This window comes from Periplaneta americana, chromosome 15, assembly GCF_040183065.1.
Source record: "Periplaneta americana isolate PAMFEO1 chromosome 15, P.americana_PAMFEO1_priV1, whole genome shotgun sequence".
Classification (NCBI taxonomy): Eukaryota; Metazoa; Arthropoda; class Insecta; order Blattodea; family Blattidae; genus Periplaneta; species Periplaneta americana.
This window is the reverse complement of record NC_091131.1, coordinates 17123838-17150598: the sequence shown is the minus strand read 5'-3', so window position 1 is coordinate 17150598 and position 26761 is coordinate 17123838. Positions and strand designations below refer to the sequence as shown.

The 26761-nt window shown below is 35.3% G+C and overlaps 1 protein-coding gene across 2 annotated transcripts in view; it reads left to right on the top strand.

The window, feature by feature from the left end:
* The window catches only part of LOC138714686 (neurotrimin-like), a 292805-nt gene that overhangs the window by 186368 nt on the left and 79676 nt on the right, over window positions 1–26761 (top strand). For both annotated transcript variants that reach the window (XM_069846748.1, XM_069846747.1), the window contains exon 4: window positions 18392–18550. In XM_069846748.1, the coding sequence (XP_069702849.1) occupies window positions 18392–18550 (159 nt within the window). The remainder of the gene's footprint in view (window positions 1–18391; window positions 18551–26761) is intronic.

The following is a 26761-nucleotide window of genomic DNA, read 5'->3' as shown; positions in this document are numbered from 1 at the left end:
GTGCTCTATATATTTCATGTTGAGAAAGTGTAGGAACACCTGCTCTGGCCTTAAATTAATAGACAAACTAACAATGTCTTTAACAGTTGATTAACAATAGGAAAGACTAATCTTTTAGTGCAATTTCGGTATTTATATATTAGTTCTCATACAGAACTTACAAGTTGTTCAAACAAAATAAAAAATCTAATGCTATTTTCAGTATTAAAGCTGAAAATAAATGAGCAATTAGTTGCTGGATGATGTAGGATAATGTATTAGGCCTACTCTTTAAATTAGTAAACATCAAATATTTGTAAAACCAAATCTTTTTGAATGTCTTAGCAGTTTCTAACGTTTGAAGTTTAAAAAAAAATTAGAAAATTTTGTTATTGGTCCGTTCATCTGAAACTGATGATTGGAGGCAGTTAGAGCTCCCCCTACCACTGTGATCCCGAGGAATGGAGCTCTATTGAAAAGTTACAGATGAAACGACCAATAACAAAATTTTCCTTTCTTTAACCTTAGAAAGTGCTAGGACATTCAGGAAGATATTTTTTTTTTACAAATATTTGATCTTCACTAATTTAAAGATTAATATATCCTACATCCTCCAGCAACAGTTGAGAATCGTGCACCAATTAGTTACTTATTCATTTTCAACTTCAGTACTGAAAATGTGAGATTTTTTATTTTGTTCGAAAAATGTTTAACTCTCTCTAAGGATTAACAGTCATCATATTAATACCGAAATTGCACTAAAAATAATTAGTCTTTCTTATTGTTAATCAACAGTTAAAACATTAATAATTAATAATAATGATAACAATAATAATAATAATAATAATAATAATAATAATAACAATACTTACTTACTCGCTTTTAAGGAACCCGGAGGTTCATTGCCACCCTCACATAACCCCGCCATTGGTCCCTATCCTGAGAGAGATTAATCCAGTCTCTATCAACATATCCGACCTCCCTCAAATCCATTTTAATATTATCTTCCCATCTACGTCTCCGCCTCCCCAAAGATCTTTTTCCCTCCGGCCTCCCAACTAACACTCTATATGCATTTCTGGATTCGCTCATACGTGCTACATGATCTGCCCATCTCAAACGTCGGGATTTAATGTTCCTAATTATATCAGGGGAAGAATATAATGCGTGCAGTTCTGTGTTGCGTAACTTTCTCCATTCTCCTGTAACTTCTTCCCTCTTAGCCCCAAATATTTTCCTAAGAACCTTATTCTCAAACACCCTTAACCTATGATCCTCTCTCAAAGTGAGTGTCCAAGTTTCACAACCATAAAGAACAACCGGTAATATAACTGTTTTATAAATTCTAACTTTCAGAGTTTTCGACAGCAGACTAGATGACAAAAGCTTCTCAACCGAATAATAACACGCATTTCCCATATTTATTCTGCGTTTAATTTCCTCTCGAGTATCATTTATATTTGTTACTGTTGCTCGCGGACAGCCGACAAGGGGTGGTCCTACAGCTTGGGGGTTGGGCGAAGGGCTAACAACCCATCACCGTAAAAAAAACAGCTTGTTACGAAACCTTAGAATAATAATAATAATAATAATAATAATAATAATAATAATGGTTTATTTAACCTGGCAGAGTTAAGGTCATACAGCCTGCTCTAACACTTTACCAGGAGTTGCCAGTTAAAACATTGTTAGTTTCTCTAATAATTTAAGGCCAGGACAACGTTTTGTAAGAATTATAGGGTGTCCCTAAACTTTCTGGCAACAGTGTATATGTTCCGAACCTGAGTGGAAGAAAATGCCTCACGAACTTAATTCTGCCAGGCAAAATAGAGCTACTGCTGCTACTACAAATTAACGTAAAGATTGGTTGTGCGCCGTGAAACAAACAAACTGTAAAAGCGCTAGATGTAGTTCTTTATTGTTGGCAGCTGTTTTCGACATTTTGTTTTAGTCACTGAAAATGCAGTACACATTAAATCAACGGCTCTTCCTTGTGAAGCAGTACTGGATTACGAATTCAATTACAGCTACTCAAAGGGCATACCAGAGAGAATTCAAAGAAACACAATACTGGGACTGGTAAACAAATTGATAACAACTGGATCTCTAAAAGAATAATAATTTTGATGACTGTGGCCGGGAGGAAAAAGGTAGAAAGATTGAAATTGGTGTTAATTATAGAATTTGTTTAATTGAAAGTTTTTTCCTGGATATTATTTGTTTATATTTCTTCTAAAATAGGTAATGTTGCTCATTTAATAATTTTATTGATTATTTCCAAAAATAGCTGCACTTAAGTCCTTTTAAGATTAGAACCCAAACTGAATAGAAGGGACTATTAAACATAAGACCTTTTTCATGTCAAAATAAATGAGAAATGTAAATTATTAGGAATGCAAAATGGGTCTTAAACAATTATAGGACTGTTTACCCTGGTGTTTAAAGTTTTAAAAGGAAAGGGCATCAGTATGTGTTAAAATGGCTAAAATACAAGTTAAACCTTTTTAATAGGGAAGCATGGAAAGTAAACATGTGATGGTTTGTAAGGAATACAGTATTAAAATATATTCTTAAGTCCTTTATTCTGTGTGTGCTCGATTTAAAAAGTACTTAGAAAACTTGGTAACGCTCTATATATCCAGTTAGGAATCTTATTTGACTTTAACCGTTTGACCAGATTGTAGAGAATTTTTTCCGCTTTCCGAATATATAAAAACCTGATTTTCACTAAAAAATGACTTAAGACCTTTTTCATCCCGGCCACAGAAATATACAGAATAAAGAATAAACATTTGCGCTTCTCGTGACAGGGAATCAAATCTCCTGCTTAATTTGACATTAAAAATGGGTTTTAAGTGAATTTCCAGCCGAATAAATAAAGAATTTTCAACATTTGCTATAGAGGTTACTAATCTCGCAAAGATACTCTACATTTGAGGTATAACAAATTGTGGCTAGCGTCATTCGTTTTGAAATAAAGAAAGAAAGAAATGTGCTAGTTCTACATAAATCACTCTGTATAATTAAATGTGTACAATGGAACACAAAGTGTTAACATATTTTACAGCAAATTTTAACATAGCCAAAGGAACTTCTTCACTTTCTCACTAACGGCGATAGAAAGCAGCTGGCAACTTTTTGAAATATGTTAGTTTCTTTCGTAAGTGTAAGTAGAGTTTTGAGACACTCCCTAATAGAGTTTTACCATACAACGCATGTCGATAAGAAAACTCTTTTGCAATATATATTAGCTATACTTAGGTGCAAGTTTTCACGTTGTCGTATCTTAAATTACAGCAGATTTTCATTAGATGAAGCTCCTTTGAAACTGAAAATCATAATCTCTAACACTCTTCCATCTGTAAGTGTTTCTTCACGCCAAAAAGCCGTTTGTTTCAATGCGTTTTGTAACTTCACCAAGCACGAGCGCTCGACTGAGAACTGTTTATTTTTTTAATGAACTTTAATATTACTCCGAAGCGGGTTATAATTCTTCGAATTTTAATAAAAGCCTCTACCCCCACATATATTTTTTGTATTACATTTTTTCTCCCTCCGGCGTGGAAATGAAGATTAAGCTAACAGGGTTTGCATCGAGAAGTAAGAAAGAAACTGTTTCTCTGTCCCAGTGGGCGTAACAAAATTCAGTTCCCTAGAAAGATGGTCGCCTTAAGAAAATGACATGTTTCGTTTCTGTTTTACTGAAAATGCAAATTTTAATTACTTTCCTTGTTATTCACAATAATTTTATTATATCTTAATTGTATTTAAAACTTTTCCGCTACATTCTTTGTAGTTTTGAAGTAATTACGTTCGATGCAAGTTCAACAGAAGACTCACATAATCAACTCTCTTACTATTACAAAAGGTCACGTGTTCGGTAAATGTAAAAAAAACACCTTTATATATGAAACAAGAAATAATAATAATAATAATAATAATAATAATAATAATAATAATAATAAAAATGGGAGTATAAGGGTACAGTGCATCAGTTATTCATAGATTTCAAAAAGGCATATGATTCGGTTAAGAGAGAAGTTTTATATGATATTCTTATTGAATTTGGTATTACCAAGAAACTAGTTCGGTTAATTAAAATGTGTCTCAGTGAAACGTACAGCAGAGTTCGTATAGGTCAGTTTCTGTCAGATGCTTTTCCAATTCACTGTGGGCTAAAGCAAAGAGATGCACTATCACCTTTACTTTTTAACTTTGCTGTAGAGTATGCCATTAGGAAAGTCCAAGATAACAGAGAGGGTTTGGAATTGAACGGGTTACATCAGCTGCTTGTCCATGCGGATGACGTGAATATGTTAGGAGAAAATCCACAAACGATTAGGGAAAACACGGGAATTTTACTGGAAGCAAGTAAAGAGATAGGTTTGGAAGTAAATCCCGAAAATACAAAGTAATATGATTATGTCTCGTGATCAGAATATTGTACGAAATGGAAATATAAAAATTGGAAATTTATTTTTGAAGAGGTGGAGAAGTTCAAATATCTTGGAGCAACAGTAACAAATATAAATGATACTCGGGAGGAAATTAAACACAGAATAAATATGGGAAATGCCTGTTATTATTCGGTTTAGAAGCTTTTATCATCCAGTCTGCTGTCAAAAAATCTGAAAGTTACAATTTATAAAAAAGTTACATTACCGGTTGTTCTTTATGGTTGTGAAAGTTGCACTCTCACTTTGAGAGAGGAACATAGGTTAAGGGTGTTTGAGAATAAGGTGCTTAGGAATATATTTGGGGCTAAGAGGGATGAAGTTACAGGAGAATGGAGAAAGTTACACAACGCAGAACTGCACGCATTGTATTCTTCACCTGACATAATTAGGAACATTAAATCCAGACGTTTGAGATGGGCAGGGCATGTAGCACGTATGGGCGAATCCAGAAATGCATATAGAGCGTTAGTTGGGAGGCCGGAGGGAAAAGGACCTTTAGGGAGGCGGAGACGTAGATGGGAACATAATATTAAAATGGATTTGAGAGAGGTGGGATATGATGGTGAAGACTGGATTAATCTTGCTCAGGATAGGGACCGATGGCGGGCTTATGTGAGGGCGGCAATGAATCTGTGGGTTCCTTAAAAGCCAGTAAGTAAGTAATAATAATAATAATAATAATAATAATAATAATAATAACAATCACCACCACTTCTAACACCAACTCTCCTTCCTCTAGCATGCCATTACTAGGTCTCGGAATCTGGGTAAAACCTTACTTTGTTCCTCATATAGAGAAAATAAATTTGTTTATACGCAATTTATGGAAATATATGGTCAAATTGTGGTTCTATGTTACCTAGAACTGTTTACATTGAACTTAGAAACTATTTTTACCTATTTTACATTTTCTTATATTAAACAAATTTTGCTTAGTCAACTGTCCGAAGACAGGTCAACCTCACAAGTGATATCAAGAAGGAATCACTCAACAGGCAACTAGGCCAGGCATTAATGGAATAGGGTGGCCAGTTCCTTTCCCCCTCCATTGCATACATCGCTGATTAGTAACATATTACACTAATCAGACTTCAGATGTATGTGAACAATTGTTCTTCCTCTGACACAAATCGTCAAGTGAGATGTACTGCCTGATAATAGGCCCAGATGTATATATCAGCCAGAACCTCAGAGGAAGTAATATATATATATATATATATATATATATATATATATATCGGATTATGTATGGTAAGACTTTCCTGTGTTAAATTTCAACGTATCTCGTTTACATGTTTCGACCTAGTTATGGGTCATCTTCAGAATTGGTCGTTGTTGGTCTTGGTGCCACTTGTTCTGTTTCCTATGAGGGTGTGTTCGTGTGGTATAGTGTAGAGTCAAAGAGTGTGTGTGTGTTTTGAAGTTGAGTTTTGTGTTGAGAATTTCGTTGGGGTGTGTTTTTTGTGTCTGTATAATTCATATTGTTCTAGTGAGTTTAGTTTCTGGCTTTTTGGTTGGATGTGTAGTATTTCCATGTCTGTGTTGATATCTCTGTGGGTGTGGTTAGCATTTATGATGTGTTCTACATATGTGGAGGTGTTTTGTAATTTTGTTATGGCTGTGATGTGTTCTTTGTAACGTGTTTGAAACGATCTGCCTGTCTGTCCTATGTAGAATTTGTTGCAGGTGTTACATTTGAGTTTGTATACGCCTGTGTGGTTGTATTTGTTTGTTTGTGTTTTTTGTATGTTGAGATATTTTTGTAGAGTGTTATTTGTTCTGTATGAAGACCAACAACGACCAGTTCTGAAGATGACCCATAAATAGGTGGAGACATGTAAACGAGGTACGTTGAAATTTAACACAGGAAAGTCTTACCATACATATTCCGAAGTGACACAGTGTTAAAAGTTGTGTAATCAAGATGCATGGATATATATATATATATATATATATATATATATATATATATGTTTTGACCAAATATCTGTAGGCCTATTCCCTTAAAATCCATCGTCTTCGGCCAGATTTGAACCCGCAACGTTGGATCTAATGCCAACTACGGTAACCGCAACATCACCGAGAATGACTTGATTCGTATCAGTAGGTACATTGAATTTATTTATTGTTTTGCAGCCTAGTCTGAGAAACACTCAACATATAGATTCACTCACTCACTCACTCACTCACTCACTCACTCAGTCACTCGCTCACTCACTCACTCAACCCATAATTCCTGATAATGAACTTAAGCACCCCCTATCGGAGGCTTCAGTACCTACAATGAACTCGGTTACACCTATTTGCCGGCAGAGGGACAAGTGATAAGCTCATCGCTTCAAACGCTACCTAGTATGCAACTATGGTATTACTAGGACACGAGAGAGGATAAATTTAGTCCAGAGGCTCTAATTTAGACTTGGAGATCTTTAACGTGCCGGAAAACCTCCGAGAAGTGAAACATGGCTTGAAGTCCTTCCTGGAGGACTTATGTTCTGGATTTCTGCGTCCTGAAAAATCCATCTAACTCAGCCGAGTTTGAATCCTTAACCCTTGGGTCTAAAGAGAGCATTTTCCTCCTAGATCACTGAGGTTAATGAATAGACTGATCAACATTAATTAATTATTCTGAATTTTAGCGTTCACCGGTCTCCCTTTATATTCACAGAAGTTGTGATGTTATGTCCTCAAAATACATTGATTATCACCTGAGTCTCGTTGATTGTAAGATAACGCCGGTTCGAGTCCTGCTTGTAGCTTTGAATTAACCGAGATTCGATTACCGGTTAGAGCAAATCGATAACTCAGTATCTCGCGTGTCGGTGTGGGCCCAGTGACCTTTAAAGTGAGCGTAATTAGATGTCAATTGTCCTACGAGGTCGACAGTGGCAGGAGAGGGTTACATTTAGAACATTATCTGCAGAGATCTCACGCCATGTAGTACTACCCATGCTGAGAACATAAGACTCTATTCTAAGCAGGTGTTTCGTACGATGTGCATTTTTAATACCAATCGGTATAAATTCGACCAATTAATTAGACTTTCAAGTTCCTCCTGCAAATGAAAGGCAAGAATATTGCATTCGTAAAGCTTTGCTATCTTCAGATATCTTTAAATTGAACGTGGGATACCATGACGGCGATTTATAAACATATAATTTAACCACACAAAAGAGTTATTCTTCTGTTGGTAAATGATTCGTAATTTTAATTGAAACGGAATTTGCTATCTTGACACTATTAAGGGGAGAGGATGGAATTTTTAAAAACTTTTTTCCTATTAGGTGTAAAATATTAATTCTTTGTATGTAGAGAGCTAATAGCTGTAGGAACTCAACCAAATATATATATATATATATATATATATATATATATATATATATATATATATATATATATATATATACATATATATATATTTGGAAAAGAAATTATTTGGGGGTCCAAATTTGAAAAAAAAATATATACCCAAAGTAGGATTGTACTAAAACCGATATATCTAAACCGTTTTTAAAGATAGATTCAAACTTTCTTTTGCAATGTATTTGCAAAAGCATGTTCTACAAACTGTCTGTAACAGAATTTTGTTATTAGTCCCTACGTTTGTAAAATAAACAATTAAAATTTAATAACAATTTTCTGATTTCCTTTCTTGCAAACAAACGGATGTATTTTTAAAATGAAATCAATTAACAAAATTCGATTACAGAGAATCTATTCCTAATAATCTAAAGAATGTGTGTTCTAAATTTCATGCATGTATCTTTAATAGTTCAGAAAATATATCTATTTTTGTCTGGCAATGTAGCAAAGAAAATGAAGTTACTGGAAACCGATAAAAGTGGGCGTGTGATTTAAAAATACATAGCGCAGGAAGTTTAAAAATTACGTCTCAACATCCGATAAGGGCACAAATACCCACAAAATGATATGCAATGCATTCCACACATATCAAAGGGTATTTTAAAGAAAAAAATTGTCTTTGAAAATTGAATTTAACGGAAACAACAATAAAAGTGGCAAGTGATTTAAAAATTCATAACGCAAGAAGTTTAAAAATGGCGACTCAACATCCGATAAGGGCACAAATATCCACAAAATGTTATGCTATGCATTCCACACACATCAGAGAGTATTTTAAATTTTTTTTTTTTTTTGAAAATTTACTCATTTTTCACCAAAAAATACCATCTTCTCCCCTTAAATTATATTCTACATAATGGAACTCTTTCTCGAAAACTGTTGGAGTTAGACGGCTGATTTTTTTACAGCTCATGTACAAATAATGTGACTTTATGCTGAAACAGTATTTTTCCTTTATGTTATTTCCATATAGAGAAATAATGTCTTTCCCATTTGTATATTTTTTCAACGATTTCCAGTATATAACCTTCTAACATCTCCGAAATGTAAAACAAATTTCAAAACACAATCTTTTAGTACATGTAAAAGATCCAAAGAAACAATTCCTGAAATTTTCAGCTTTCTAAAATTAAGTAGAACATGGGAAAAGATTTATGTTTTGTAAGAATATCAAACTTCTGGAAAATGAGCGTTAAAATAAAACATATATGTAGGCTATATACACCCTCTCCTTAGATAAACGGAAAATTAACATATATAATTTTAGTATAATCATATGTGATATGGCATTTTAACCCTTTCTTATCTATAGATACCATATGGCAATAATTATCTTTATAGCATTTATATACTTGTGTGTTACATATGAAGGTAAATTTTGCTGGATAACTTCTATTTCAATACATTTTCATCAATATAGTTTTGTTTCAAATGTTGCCACTCCCGTAACTTGGTCACTGAATTGGTCCTAATACAGCTATTTGTTTCAACATGGATTGCTTGTAAATTTAATTTGGGTTAGAAAGGGTTAAAGAGGAAAAATCAAAGAAAATAGTCAGCGATGTATGCAATAGAAGGGGAAAGGATATTGCCATCTACCCACTATCTCCTGGCCTAGTTGCCTCATGAGTGGTAGCTTGTTATTGTCACTTGTGGGGTCCAGACCTGTCTTTCTAGAAGGATTAGTTGGAATTTTAAATTTTTATTCAAGTTTTCATGTCTGAAAATCTCGCGAAATCTACATTTTCACAATTTTGTTCCCTTGCGTCGAACCACGGAACCTTTCATAGATATTTGTGTAGAAACATGAACTTAACATTTCGTTTAAGTAGGAGAATCACTCTGAGATTACAGATTTTATTAGCGTTTGAATATTTGAGACAGGGAGATCAAAAATCCACTAACTCCAATTTTTTTTACAAAATTGAGTTATAGGCTCGATGATGCATTTTAGTTTGTCCCGCATGCGTGGAAGGCAAGAATACACTAATATCGACATTCATCTGCTTTCTGGGGGCTGTTTTAAAACTCGTGGAAGTCAGAACTCCACTTACTCCATGGAATAAGAGAGTTTTTGTATTCCAAGCTTAATTTCCAGGTAGGTGGCAACATTATCGCTCAACCAGCTGCGTAAAGTGATACGATATGGTATTCAGAAAGTCACAAAAATCTATGAAATGCATGTAAGTAAGACTGTTAAAGGCACAATATCGAGTCGATTAACTTCCAGAAACCCAATACAGATGCATCATTCCCCAGTCAACTAAAGTATAATTCAGCATTGTCATTGAAAGAAGAAAGCAAAAGGACTTGCAAAATTTAATTCAGTTTATTTCTGAGGAAAGTAGGATGAATTACCAAACTCTGTTTGCGGACAGTAATAATCTAGAATCTACATTCACAGGAAGAACTTGAGAGTGAGAGAAAAAAACAGAATCTGTAACATGAATGAGACTGTGTTAACATTTTGATATTGTTTGTGGTTTTATTTGTGTATTTTGGTGTGCTTTATGGTAATTTGTGATTTTCTGTCTCATATATTTGAAATTTTAAAAAATGTAGCAATGTTAATCTTAATAATAAACTTCCATTTTCTCGTATATTCCAATGTTTCATAAGGGAATTATGATATAGTTATCTTTTTTTCTTCACATGGTTCATATTTATTCACTTTTCTTAATTCATACACTGTGGAAGTCAGAAAATGTAGCGTAAGATAATGTAAAAGTTTAGGTTTTGAAGTATTTAATTGATAAAGAATGTAACTTTACACAATATTAATCGATACATGTACAATTTTTAGAGTTAGTAAGAGAAATAATAAGTTTTTTTTTCTCTCCTGTAAAATATCGTTTATTGAAGTTAGGAAGTTTTACATTTCCCTGTCTCATTTAGACACTCCAGAAAACTGTACTATTAATATTTCTGTTTGTTTGCATCGAACCCTGGAACTTCTGTTAGAAAACTGTGTAGACACATGAATTTAACACTTTCTGAAAGAAGTAGCAGAATCCTCTTGTGTTAATCAGACAAATCTGTATTTACTATTCATTTCACACTTGGTTTTTTCCCAATGTGATTCCTTTACAAGTTATAAGCTTGTCAACTCATAACTGACACAGTTTTCCTTAATATAAATTGCGCAATATAAAATATTCTTTGTGCGAGATCGTGCGTATTTGCTTGTTTTCCGCACAGAACTAATACGCGGTAAGTGTGAAATACCACATTCAGTATTCCCAACGTAACACACATAACAATTTCCCTCTTCTTACCGCTTAAGCGCGACATTCATTTTACTGCTGTAGGCTTTTAACATATTATTTTTAGAGACGTTTAACATAGTAATAATTATAAATTGGAAACTTACCACTGCAATTTCACCTAAATTGCAATGTTAATTATTATTTTTAAATATTTGCAAAAATTAAGTAAACTCTACTACTCCACGAAACTTATTGCATTCCTGATACAAGTAACATTAAGGAAGCCGTGAAAAAATCAACTAGATTCCAGTTGCCGATGTTATTACTGCAATATGTTATATAAATAATATTGTTAAAATATTAAAATGAAAAATAAATCATTACATAACCTTACCGATTGTTTTAAGTTCGCATTTATAGACTGGGGGAAAAAAAAAGACAGACGTATATCACGGCCTGCTGGAGTATAGTAAACACAGAAAACATTTTATAGCAACAATGTTGAAGAAAGATATTTTGGTTTTCCGAAGTTGCCGTCATTAAACAGAAACCAACATGGAGATTTAATTGCAACTAATTAGAACTTCGTCTTTCAGGTATGTACGATACACGAGCGGTATGTTTGTTTTCATGTTCTCGTTAATTAAAAAACCTCAACTACGTTTCGCTTTTTCAATCTTTTCCTCGACCATGAAAACGTCAACATACCGCTCTTGTAACGCATATTACTATTTTATATATGTATGTGCACACATATCTTAAGTATACTGGGAGAAATACACCTGTAGAATATAAACCTAGAACACTTTTCGTCAAATATAAGTTGTCATCTACCTCCATCTGGAAACGAAATGAGCGTTCTAAGCATGAGGAAGTACAGGTGTGAGATACAACTCTCTGAGGGTTAGTGTCCTGTCACTGCTTCTCTGCAACTGCGTGTATCTCAGATCTGATAGCAGCACAAGTCTCCTCTCCGCCTTTGTCTCTCGCTGCCGCAGTACAGCGCTCAAGATGTATTGCTGCAGTTACAAGGCCCTCAGCGTCTGCAGCGACTTCCCAATACTTTTACCTACCCTGCATAAAGTTATGATTCTCATGCATTCCAGAGTAGTTCATTCTAATTTAAAGGTTTATGCGAATATGTGTGTACTCTTGTCAGATTAATATTACTTTCTCATTATATCTCTTAACCCGAAGGAGACCGAGCATATTTAATTATTGTTCCCTTGAGAAATTTATATATTTTTAATTTAAGATAAAAAAAAATTATGAATAAACACATATTTTGCAATAATATAATTTAAAATATTCAATGCTTATAATTAAACATAAAATGTGACTTTTTCACTTTCATACTTCCTCTTCCCTCCCCTCTTCCTTATCCCCTCCCTCCTCCACTTCCTTCTGCTTCTTCTCCTCTTCCTCTTTCTCCACCTTCTACTTCTACTCTTTCTCTCCCTTCACCTTCTCATCCTTCTCATTTCCTTCTCCTCTTCATCTCCCTCCTCCTTCTTCTCCTCCTCATCTTCCTCTCCCTTCCCATCCTCCTCCTCCTCGAATTACTAAAATCATGATTAGACTGTGTTAAGGTAGAAGGTCATAACCCTCAAAAATTCATTTTCACACCATACTAATTATGGCTATTCTATAGGGTATGTAAAAGTATTACAAGGTGAATATAAAGTCTACTTTATTATAAACATTTATTACTGAAAAACTACACTTCATACTATACATTACCGTACCATACCGTATCGTATCATATCATATCATACAATACCGTACCGTTTCATAGCATATCATATTATACCGTACCGTACCATACCATAGCATACCATACAATACCGTACCGTAACACACCATACCGTATCATAGCATACCATACAATACCGTACCGTACCATACCGTACCGTTCATAGCATACCATACAATACCGTACCGTACCATACCATACCATACCGTACCGTACCGTACCATACCGTACCGTACCGTATCATAGCATACCATACAATACCGTATCGTAACATACCATACCGTATCATAGCATACCATACAATACCATACCGTATCATAGCATACCATACAATACCATACCGTACCATACCATACCGTATCATAGCATACCATACAATACCATACCGTATCATAGCATACCATACAATACCATACCGTATCATAGCATACCATACAATACCGTACCGTACCATACCATACCGTATCATAGCATACCATACAATACCGTACCGTACCATACCATACCGTATCATAGCATACCATACAATACCGTACCGTAACATACTATACCGTATCATAGCATACCATACAATACCGTACCGTACCATACCATACCGTATCATAGCATACCATACAATACCGTACCGTAACATACCATACCGTATCATAGCATACCATACAATACCATACCGTATCATAGCATACCATACAATACCATACCGTATCATAGCGTACCATACAATACCGTACCGTACCATACCATACCGTATCATAGCATACCATACAATACCGTACCGTACCATACCATACCGTATCATAGCATACCATACAATACCGTACCGTAACATACCATACCGTATCATAGCATACCATACAATACCGTACCGTACCATACCATACCGTATCATAGCATACCATACAATACCGTACCGTAACATACCATACCGTATCATAGCATACCATACAATACCGTACCGTATCATAGCATACCATACAATACCGTACCGTACCATAGCATACCATACAATACCGTACCGCACCGTACCATAGCATACCATACAATACCGTACCGTAACATACCATACCGTATCATAGCATACCATACAATACCGTACCGTACCATACCATACCGTATCATAGCATACCATACAATACCGTACCGTATCATAGCATACCATACAATACCGTACCGTACCATACCATACCGTATCATAGCATACCATACAATACCGTACCGTATCATAGCATACCATACAATACCGTATCGTAACATACCATACCGTATCATAGCATACCATACAATACCATACCGTATCATAGCATACCATACAATACCGTACCGTATCATAGCATACCATACAATACCATACCGTACCATACCATACCGTATCATAGCATACCATACAATACCATACCGTATCATAGCATACCATACAATACCATACCGTATCATAGCATACCATACAATACCGTACCGTACCATACCATACCGTATCATAGCATACCATACAATACCGTACCGTACCATACCATACCGTATCATAGCATACCATACAATACCGTACCGTAACATACCATACCGTATCATAGCATACCATACAATACCGTACCGTATCATAGCATACCATACATTACCGTACCGTACCATACCATACCCTATCATAGCATACCATACAATACCGTACCGTACCATATCATAACATAACGTATCATACCGTATTGTACCGTACCATACAATACCGTATCGTCTCATAGCATATCATAATATACCATGCAATATCACAGCGTACCATACCATACCGTATCATAACATACCATATTATACCGTACTGTATCATGCCATACCGTATCGTATCATAGCATATTATACCGTACTGTATCATGCCATACCGTATCGTATCATAGCATATTATACCGTACTGTATCATGCCATACCGTATCGTATCATAGCATACCCACTATACCGTACAGTACTTTATCATACCCTGTCATATATCATATCATACTTACCGTACTATACCATATGCTATGATATACCACACCATACCGCACCATACCACATCATACTACATCAAAATATGCTCTACCTTAATGTACCATACATCAACATATTATACCATTTATGCATTGTAGCATTCCGCACAGTGCTGTGTCATACCCTACCACGCATGCAATGGAATGAGTTGCATAACTTACGTGTACCTAAGTCAGGACTGGGCATCCAGACCCTAAACGGGGAAGCTTAATATTCATCCGTGGCTCAATCAACGCTGTGCGGTGTTCGGCGGGGAAGAAAAGGGATGAAGAGAAATCATATGGCTCCCCGTGAGAGAGTAGAATCCGCTCTTGCTGCCCAGCCCTGGCCTAAGTCATCAGCTGGCTCCTCAGTTCCTAGCATCACTCGTTCCTCTCCAGTCTTCTATATCTGTAATATATTCCCCCAGGGATGGTCTTCTGTACCTAGCTAGCTTTCTTCAGTCGTCGAGATCTCAGTAATAGCCTTATTTTTCACAAGATCTCCGAGTCCTCCAGAATCGTCACATTCGCGTACAATATCCATTTTGCGGCAGGCAGACGAGCTAGTACCAAGACAATTTTCTATTTTTAACCTGGAATTGATAATATGTTGTTTTAGTGTTTTGGTGGAATGAGGGGAAAACGGAGAACCCCAAGAAGAACTATCGCAAAGCTGGTTTGCCAGAGCTGGATATTGAACCCGGGCTCACTGGCACGACAATCTCACGCGCTAGCAGCCAGCCAGCAAGGCGGGTCACCTACCTGCTAACAAAGTTATTTGGAGAGCGTCATTGTAGAACAAACGCGGTGAGGATGTCCGTAATTAAGTTGCATGTTTTTGTGGAGGTTGGTAGTACTGCTGGACGGACGCGGCTTGCAGCCGTAAATAGAATAAACGTATACATGCAGCGGCTTATGCATGCAAACGGATTTCATCCATGCCTCGATGGCACTCCGAGCTCCTCTCCGCTTCACTTTCCACTCGATTTGTGAGGTAATAACATGCAAATGTATGTAAAACAGCCCCAGTATCGCATTGCTTTGCTGCGGGGGCAATTTAGAGCCTCTCTATGCCTGACTTGTAGATTGTTTGTGGTTTGTATACACACTCGACTCCCCCTTCCCCAAACTATCGGCGTCACCCAATCCTTGATTCGTTCGGTCCTCTTGTACACATTTTATTCCTCCATACAACTGTACTGAGAAAGTGCAATTTATATAATTATATGTATATTGAAAGTCCTCACAATGTAACCAATAAGCGCTTTTACACGACTAAGTTTTCGCCATTTGAGGTCAGAGACCCGGGTTCAAACCTCGGAATGGAATTTCTGGTTGACAAAATTATAGGCAGACTTTCTGTCTTTGCAAACCAAATGAGGGTGTACATTGTCGTTCAAATATATCTGATCTTACTAATCGATAATAATCGATAATTTCTTGGTGTAAATGTGGATTCTTTAGTTATTATTTTTATGACTAGATGGCGAAGATGTTAGTCACTGTTGCCAATAGTGGATAAATATACCCGCATTATAGAATTCAATTTTGTATCCCACTCTACTGACTGTAAAACAACAATGGGTGTAGTTTGAAACCACTGATATTGTCAATTACGAGAATATTTTCCTTAATCTACATAATCATCCCCTTCCGAAACTTTTTAATCGTCCCAATAATAGTGCCACCTATTGAGAACTAGCGGAACTCTTTCAGAGTTTGTCAATTTTTTATATCTTTGGTTCTGACATCCCATGGTTGGAAAGTTCACTTACGCGATCATAGACTCTTAGGTCAGATATCTGAACGTCAGTGTATATGGAACAAAAGCGTTAATTGAAAAAAATCTATCCTCGTAATGAACTCATCCCGAAAATTCCCCTCAACTTTGGGCACACAGATTACCGCAGAAGATAGTCAAATATAAAAGATTACCTGCTCGTATTAGAAGGGCTGTGTTCTTCAGTCAACTGTCTGAAGACAGATATGAATCTTATAAGCGACACCAATAAGGCATCAATAATCTTAGGAACTTAGTACCAAAATATTGCTTGCAAGGTGAGTATGGGTTGGGTTGGGTTTATTTATTGGGTTATATTACGACGCTGTATCAACATCTAGATTATTTAGCGTCTGAATGATATGAAGGTGATAATGCCGGTGAAATGAGTTCGGGGTCCAGCACCGAAAGTTACCCAGCATTTGGTCGTATCGGGTTGAGGGAAAACCCCGGAAAAAAACCTCAACCAGGTAACTTGCCCCGACCGGGATTCGAACCCGAGCCACCTGGTTTCGCGGCCAGAAGCGCTGACCGTTACTACACAGGTGTGAGTATGGGATGCAAATTATATGATTATGTCTCGTGACCAGAACATAGTACGAAATGTAAATATAAAAATTTAAAATTTATTCTTTGAAAAAAGTGGAAAAATTCAAGTACATTGAAGGAATAGTTACAGATATAAATGACACTCGAGAGAAAATTAAACGCAGAATAAATATGGGAAATGCCTGTTATTATTCGGTTGAGAAGCTTTTGTCATCCAGTCTGCTCTCGAAAAATCTGGAAGTTACAATTTATAAAACATTCATATTACAGGTTGTTCTGTATGATTGTGAAACTTGGAATCTCACTTTGAGAGAGGAACAGAGGTTAAGAGTGTTCAAGAACAAGGTGCTTAGGAAAATATTTGGGGCTAAGAGGAATGAAGTTACAGGAGAATGCAGAAAGTTACACAACACAAAACTGCACACATTATATTCTTCACCTGACATAATGAGGAATATTAATAGTAATATACGTTACAAGAGCGGTATGTTGACGTTTTCATGTTCGAAGAAAAGATTGAAAAAGCGAAACGTAGTTGAGCTTTTTTAATTTCCGAGAACATGAAAACAAACATACCGCTCGTGTATCGTACATTATTTTGTGCGAAGATCGTTTATTACATACCTGAAAGACGAATTTCTAATTAGTTGCAATGAAATCTCCATGTTGGTTTCTGTTTAATGACGGCAACTTCGGAACACCAAAATATCTTTCTTCCACATTGTTGCTGTAAAATGTTTTCTGTGTTTACTATACTCCAGCAGGCCGTGATATACGTCTGTCTTTTTTTCCCCTCAGTCTATAAATGCGAACTTAAAACAAACGGTAAGGTTATGTAATGATTTATTTTTCATTTTAATATTTTAACAATATTATTTATATAACATATTGCAGTAATAACATCGGCATCTGGAATCTCGTTGGTTTTTTCACGGCTTCCTTAATGTTACTTGTATCAGGAATGCAATAAGTTTAGTGGAGTAGTAGACTTTACTTAATTTTTGCAAATATTTAAAAACAATAATTAACATTGCAATTTAGGTGAAATTGCAGTGGTAAGTTTCCAATTTATAATTATTACTATGTTAAACGTCTCTAAAAATAATATGTTAAAAGCCTAAAGCAGTAAAATGAATGTCGCGCTTAAGCGGTACGAAGAGGGAAATTGTTATGTGTGTTAGGTTGGGAATACTGAATGTGGTATTTCACACTTACCGCGTATTGGTTCTGTGCGTAAAACAAGCAAATACGCACGATCTCGCACAAATAGCGATACAATCTACATTCGCTAATTTTTTGTGTTGCAGTTCCACCTGACATCCTAGACTACCCGACAAGCACGGATATGGTAGTGCGAGAAGGCACAAACGTGACCCTCCGCTGTGCTGCCACTGGGTCACCCCAGCCCACGGTCACGTGGCGCAGAGAGGGGGGTGAGAACATTCCCCTCGGCACTGGACAGGAAGGTAAGAGAGCACGCAGCATCCTTATTCAGCTGTTTTACTATACTTTTAGGTAGAATTCTTTATTCTTGAACAAGTCTTCAGATTTTTACGGAGAGCAGATATTACCATTCTGCCTGCCCATCAGTCTCCCACCTTGTATTTTGTAACATGAAGTGTTATATCTTACATTTGTCCCCAGAAGCTTTGATATTGTTTCAATAAACTTTTACACGTAAAGGATCGTGATGGAAATGCTGCGATTCATGCACATTTCTGAACGCTTGTCAGTATGACAAAAGAGCCAGCGAGCACAATATAAGATATTCTGCACTCTTTGAGAAGAACGTGGCAACTTTATCTTTGGTTTTCTTAGCATTCTCGTTGCGTGGAAGCGTTAGAACTGCTGCAGCGTCCATTTTTAAGTAATTCAAAAAATGAGAAATTTTGTGACAAACCAACAGGTGAAAAGTGATATGATATTTTTAAAATTTCAAGGAAAAAATTCATTCCGTTTGAAAATTTTCTGAAAATATTGTCATTAATCGTGCGTCTTCTAGACAGTAATTCATCAGTTGAAAGAATTTTCTCGACAGTGAACTAAATCTGGACTGATAAAAAGTCAGAAAAAAAAATTGAAACAGTTACAGCTTTGTTAAGTCTACGAATGAAAAAAAACCTTTCATTCCTCATTTGAAGAACTTAGTGTGAAGCTGTATAGGAATGAACAGATCCTTAAAAAGATACATTCTTCAGACAAGTACTTGTAAAATGTGTGTTAGAATTCAGTGTGTACAACAGGCCTATTATGTGCATGACTTCCCTGCATGTATCAGTACTGAAATTGAATTCTTAGTAACTATAATTATCTATATAGGCCTAAAGGAGTTATGTGTGTTTATGCATTTAATTCAAACCTTTAAGATACTCTGTAAATTTAATGTGCAAAGTTCTATCGTTGTATCTAATGTTACATGTATTTTCTTTAACATTTCAATGGAGAGTGACTAGGTAACCGTAAGTGGTTTTTCTTGAAATTGCCGATGTCCCCTGTTGGACCACAAAAAATCTGGTCAGCCTATCTTACATACTTTTTTTCGTAATAGCATGTTAATATTTAGTGAACAAACAAATTAAATAGGTCTACGTAATATTATCTTGTTTAATTATAATTAAACCCATTGGCTTTGGGACAATAATTGAAATTTTAAGGAGACACGTACAGTGTGTGAGTTTCAAAGGGAGAGAAAGCTATTTTTTGGTAAAAAAATGATTAAATTTAAAAAAAAATCTTTAAAATATCTGTGATATGTGTGGAATACATTGCATAATATATTGAGGATATTTGTGCCCTTATCGAATGTTGAGACGCCATTTTTTAAACTTCCTGCGCTCTGGATTTTTAAATCACAAGTCCCCTTTGATTGTTGGTTCCAGTAACTTCATTTATTCCCTAGACTATTAGGAAACTTTTCTCTATAACAGAATTTTGCTAATTCATTTCATTTTGAAAATATGTCTGTCTGTTTGCAAAAAAGAAAATCAATAAATTGTTATTAAATTTTAATTGTTTATTTTACAAATGTAATAATTACAATCATAATTATTTATTTATTTGTTTTTGTATATTTATTTATTTATTTATTTATTTATTTATTTATTTATTCATTTACTTATTTATTCTGGCAGAGTTAAGGCCATAGGGCCTTCTCTTATACTCTACCAGGTCACAAAGTAGGGACTAATATTAAAATTCTGTTACAGACAGTTTGTAGAGTATTCCTTTACAAGTAAAATGTAAAAAACTGTTCGAATGTATCATTAAAAATGGTTTGTATATATTGGTTTTAGTAAAATCCTCATTGTGTACATTTTTTTTTTCAAATCTGGGCCCCCAAATGATTTTTTCAAAATATTTGTATTTGGTAAAGTTGCTATAGCCATAAGCTCTCCATGTACAAAACATTAATATTTTACACTAAATAGGAAAAAAGTTGAAAAAAATATTGTGTTCTCCCCTTAACACTTCTATAATTTTCATCCAAAATGTATGAATTTTTAACTACATAAACATTCGTACAATACTACCACAAAATTAGTGTCATTAACTGGCGTCAGTAACTGACACTTGGAAGGAAATTAAACCCAGAATAAGTATGGAAAATGCCTGTTATTATTCGGTTACAAATCTATAAAGAAACCTGAAAGTTAGAATTTGTAACACAATAATTATATTGCAAGTTCAGAACACTAGCCAATTAAAGAAATCACGCTTCTGAATAGTCCATTCTTTATCTGTCGCCTAATATTATTTTACCCTAAACTCAAGAATAATGGTACTTTACAAACAACTTCAAATTAATGTAACTTTGAAATAGTACACATGTTTATATGAAACTTTTGCTCTGAAAGTCTTCGCAAATAAGCTCCGTAAGTGACGATAAATCCTCGTGAATCACCCTGTATAAACGGTAAGAAATTTACGGCAATTTAATGTTGAAATATGACGATTTTCATGAGTTGGTACGACGGTTGCGTTTCCTTTATGTGGCAACTCCGGGTCCGGCAGTTGATCTCCGAGGATGACGAAGGAATACGTAATACTACAACCACAACATCTATTCGTTATCCTCTTGTTTACATTGAATGGAATGTTTTATAAATCCAGTAAAGAGTGTCAGAATTTTCTGCTAATTAAACCCCACAATTGGCTTCAGTTCTTTTCCTGGTATTCCAAGTGATAGTAATTACGTCATACATTTCATTGGTGTAAGATCGGTTAAATAATTTAGACTGCAAAACTAATTTTAATTACTATGTGCAGTATTCGTGCAACTTAAACAAGTGATTAAAACATAACCTGAGTTTGATTACATTCGAAACAGGAGCCGCGAACCAGTCAGTAATGAGCGTTACGGAAAGGTGAATAACAATTAGCAGTACTTCATAGTTTCACGCCAAACAGCGTAACAAGAAATATCCTGAAGTACTGGTTTCCATAATTGAGACCTGATCTCCTTGTCTCTGTCTTTTATTTAGGCCAGTGGTTCCCAAAGTGTGGGTCATTTAAGGAGATGAGGGTGTTCACGAGATGATTTACAAAATAATGCAGAGTGAATCAAAAGTCTGGAACCATATAAATATCTTCCATACGCTTGATTTTCGATTACTACTGCGTGTTCAGTTCAAAGTGTGTCATGGCTCGCTGTATGTCGTCATGTGGCTAGCCGGTGAGCCTAGAGAATTCAATCTTCCTACACTTCCGCAGAGGCGTATTACCTAAATGCGAGAGAAGTTGCCTAGCAAGTACGGCGTTCATTCTGAAGTACGCAGAGTCCGTGGGAGTCCGTGGATACCCACGGACTCTGTAAGTACGTACCGATACGTGCGGTAACGCCGGTAGTGGCAGGAATGTGAACTGTTTGGAAACACGTACTGAGGTGAGTTTTTTTCTTACTGTCGGGATATGGCGAGAGAGTTAAGACGATTACTTACGTATTTGTTGACATTAACTTCGACAGTCAACATGGACATGTTGTGTTGTGGAATGTTGCGGTATGCAACGGATGATAACAAATACCCTGCGTACGACTTGCCCGCGCAAAACACAGTTCGAAAGAGGTTATGGTTGCACGCAGACCGTACAGACCGCCATCTGTTGCTACGACGTTCAAGTTATACAGTACACGTTCTCAAGTTCAGATTGAACGCCTTGACTAATAGGCAACTTCTCTGACATAAAAGCTGAAACACGCTTCAAATCGCTGACTCACAATAGTGACGTCATTACACACTTTGAAATGAACACCCAGTATAGGTGTTACCAGTATTTGTAAGACCAAATGCTCTACCAGTGACACATTAGATTCTAGCCCTCAGCTATCTCAAAAGCCGCCATTTTGAATGCAACTTTAAAATTTTAAATGGAAAGGGGGTCATGTAGGTACTCAAAATCATGTGAAATTTTCTGAAAAAAAAAAAAATAATGGTGCAATCAGTTTTGAGATACTCTAATCGTTTTCAAGTTATTTAAAGTTAACTGTCATAATGACACAAACATTAGTTACTGCATCTACAGATATTTTATAACATGGTGCAGTAGTAAGGAGACTTTGAAAAAGGAATTTTTAGGTAATTAACTTTTCCTGCTTTACTGTTTGGTTAACCTGTGCAAGTTTCAATGCATTGTTGTGATTATTTGAAGCTTTCCTGTAAGAAAAATCTTGATTTTCGTGATAACATTATCGAAAGAGGAAAGAATTGATATCATTCTTCATTCTGGTAGCTTAAGCCACAGAAATGTTGTAGCAGACTGAACTAACAGTTCTCTGGACATTGGATTGGTCGGCGTGGAATGGCCGCCCAGTTCTCCAGATTTAACACCCCTTGATTTTTTCTTTTGGAGTTACATAAAGAGCTTGATATATGAAGAGAAAATTGAGAATGTGGATAGAACATTTTGTAGCATTTCCGGGGTGACTTTAGTACAGGCTTCAATGATACGGTTCTTTAAATGTTTCACATTCTCAATTTTCTCTACACTCTGTGCAAAAAAAAAGTTTTATTAATATACATTTACTTTGTATTTAGAAACATAAACAATGTTGATTATAAGAATAAAATATGTTTCAGCAGTTACAAATTAAAAAATAATGTAATAAATGTGTCTGTTTTTCAGAAAGCAGCTTCTCAAATCTGGACTGCATATTTCATACACACAATAATATCATTTTCAAATCCAAGAAAATTTCTCACTTTTGTTTTGATGGTGATTGTAGACAATAAATTTATTTTGCATACATACGAGGTTGTAAATATTACAAAAAAATTAACCCTTTCGCTCCCAGCGTAGCCTGTAAGCTACATGTTCTTTGAAAACCAGAAGCTCTTATAAAATCGTAGAAATGTCAATCAGATCCAATGTAGCTTGTAAGCTACAGGTCTCTGGTATGTGTTCCTGCCAATTCTTAAAAACAACCTAAAATCATTTAAAGCAATAATTCAAAGCACAGATAAAGAAAAAAATATTTTTTTTCTATCAACAAAACCTTTTGGGTGTGAAAGGGTTAAGAACTACGTACTTTTCGAGGTATTCTTGCACTTTTTTGATCGAAAACTTGTCTATGCTTTTCCAAAAAAAAGTCTAGTTTAAACTTTCCAACAGTAAGTACACATTATTTCATCGAGTTTTTTGCGTCATATTTTCTGGAATTTCAGCCAGTTGAACGAAAATGACTAAAAGAGGTTTCACTATCCATCTGCCACTGTCGTAATTGTTGTGAGATTTTTTTCGTGAAAATGTTGTTTAAAATATTGTGGAAAATTAATTGTGTATCGGCAAAAGCTCGGTATTTGTCTATCGTACATAGCTAAATATTTTCCATGAGTTCTTTAATACACTGGAATGAATCATATTTCTTTTGTCAAGTGATGTCGACCAGAAGTCAAGTTTCTTTCTAAATCCACTAATTTTATCCCTGGCTGTTGTTATGTTAACATCTTGGCCTTGCAAACTGCTATTCAAAGTGTTTAAGTTTTCGAAAATATGAACAAGGAAGACCATTCTAAGAAACCAAAGAGAATTGGGAAATAGATTTACATTCTTCGATTTATCGTTTTGCATGTACCAGTGCAATAAAAGTTCTCTGTAAAACTCTTTTCAACACGTTACTCTATACTCCGGTATGATAAAGAATATGTTCATACAACGAACTCATGTCTTCTCAAATTTTGTAGAAAAATACGAGTTTGCTAAGCACTTCATTTGATTAAATTTACCACTTTGTATTGAACTACTACTGCAGGTGGTAGGCCCTAATAGTTTGAATTCTTATAAATGGTGTTTACGTAATATTTCATGTCACTGTTTTCTATTTTTGTCATTTTCTAGGTGGTATCCAATGGTTTTGAGTAAAATTATCGTTATTTTCAATTTTACAATAATTTGTATTTTTTCGGATGGGGTTAAGTACCGGTGCGGTAGTGGGGAAGGATCGCAAAAGATATTATCATCCAAAAGTGGATCGGCTTCAAAAAGTTTGGGAAGCACTGCTTTAGGCAATACATTTTTAATTGAAAGATGAGTTCTATTCAGTCAATACTTAACATAAACACAATAAAACATGTTATAATAACATTTACACAGATCTTAAAAACAAACGTTTTCGCCAATTTTGATTGGCATCTTCAGGTCGTGTAGGTCGAATGGAACATGTTATAAAAAGTGAACACTTGGTATATGACGTTAAAAACCAAAGTTACAACTGTAATATCACTTAAAAACAGAGAATAGAATATAGCAAAAAGCCTCCACGATGTGTGTAGAATCACTGTGTTGAAAGAGGCGTGTGTGAACCAAGGAAACAGCAAAACTCTTCTGTCATTGCAGATACAGTTTTCAAGATAGATTTGAAGGTGCTACGAACAGGTCGGTCGTGTGGCCGTTATGGAGAGCAGGAAAAATCCTGTAAATTGTAAGGTTAGAATGAAAGAATATTTAGAAGCATTTAAGTATTATTTAAATCTTCTAAAACAATACTTAACAAAAAATGGAGGAACGTCTTGAAATCCATGAGGACGGCGACACGACTGATCTTTACATTAAGTGGTAGCGTATGACGAAAACTGTATACGTTGCAAGACTGGTGGATGAGTGACCGTTACTTGCGTGTGATTTTAAACAGCGGGTTATTTGAATTTGGGTATTGTTCGTTGAGGAGCGGGCTATCATTATTATTAGAAAAGGTGGTAATATATAGTTCCTCCGCAGAATTCATATAATTATGATTGTTAATAGTCTTTAAGACCTGAAGGGCTTCTTCTATGCCAGTAAGTTCGTGATTAAGGGAAATGAGATGCGTGGCAAACTTTGATTTATTCCTATTGAATTTGAAGTCAGAGACGTGCTCTTTGTAACGCTTGCGAAAATTCCTTTTTGTTTGGCCAACGTATTTACTGGGACAGTTTTTACATTGTAATAGATAGATACCGCTATTGGCAAATTTATTGTAATTTTGAATGTTATTGGGAATTATATTATTAAGTTTGTTGTTGGTCCGGAATGCTACTTTAATTTGTTCTTTACTAAACAGGTTACCTAATTTGTATGATACATTACCGAAAAATGTCATGGGTTTCCAGTGGGTAGTTTTAGTCTTTTATGTTAAGTATTGACTGAATAGAACTCATTTTTCAATTAACGTTGAACTTAATGGAACCAATATGCCTTTGAAAATACATTTTTAGTTATTGGATCCTGGCTTCATTTTTTATTTAGTTCTTTTTTTATGCAATACTTCGTTGTTCTCAGAATTTTATTTCCACTGCATTTCACATCCATATAAATACAATAATATATTTTGAAGTGGCTACTTCTTTATTAGAGATACAAACGGGAAATCATCACATTTTATATGTAACAGGAAGCAGTGACGTCATTGGATGCTTATTAAATGGAACCGGATTTACTAGGCCACACTCACCATGACTGTGGTTTTCAGCAAAACGAGATGAATAACGTCAAAACAATGTAGGCCTAAATAGCGGGCTTTCATTTCAAAACTTCCCAGTCTAAATAACTGCTAAATTTAATTTAAACAAAAACCACGTCAATTTATTTACTGAGGGATGAGTTTGAAACCAGTGTTAATTGCATTTCAGTTTTCACACCCTCAACCTCGCCTCCCTGCCCTTTTAAATTTTATATGGCATTCCTGTATTATGAAATTATGATATTTAATTTAAATGGTATTCAGTTGTTTATACATGTCATTCATTTGTTCTCACATCTTTTGTTTTCTGTCGTTGCCTGACAATCTGGATTGTTGTTATTGTCAGTTGTTTGTAGGATGAAAAAAACAGTTTATTTTAGGATCATTTTCCAAATTTAATTACTTAAATTTACTGAATTAAATGTTCAAAATGTGTTCTGAAGACTAGATGTTGATAATGGAAACACATAGATTTCAGTTTACTTACCTTTCTGATGATTGTGACGACTCTAGTTCCGAAACGTTGACAGTTTCTACACCTACGACATTGTGCAACAATTCGAAATCCTCGCAAAAGCTTGAGTCGAAAGCAGTTTCGGATTTTCATCAATATAATATACCCAGACGCCTTTCTATTTTAGTTCACGTAAGGAAACGTAGCTTACTTAGTTAAGGCTGGTTCACAATAAACCGGGAACGAGAACCAGAATGAAAACGAGAAGCAGAGGACGTGAATATGAAAATT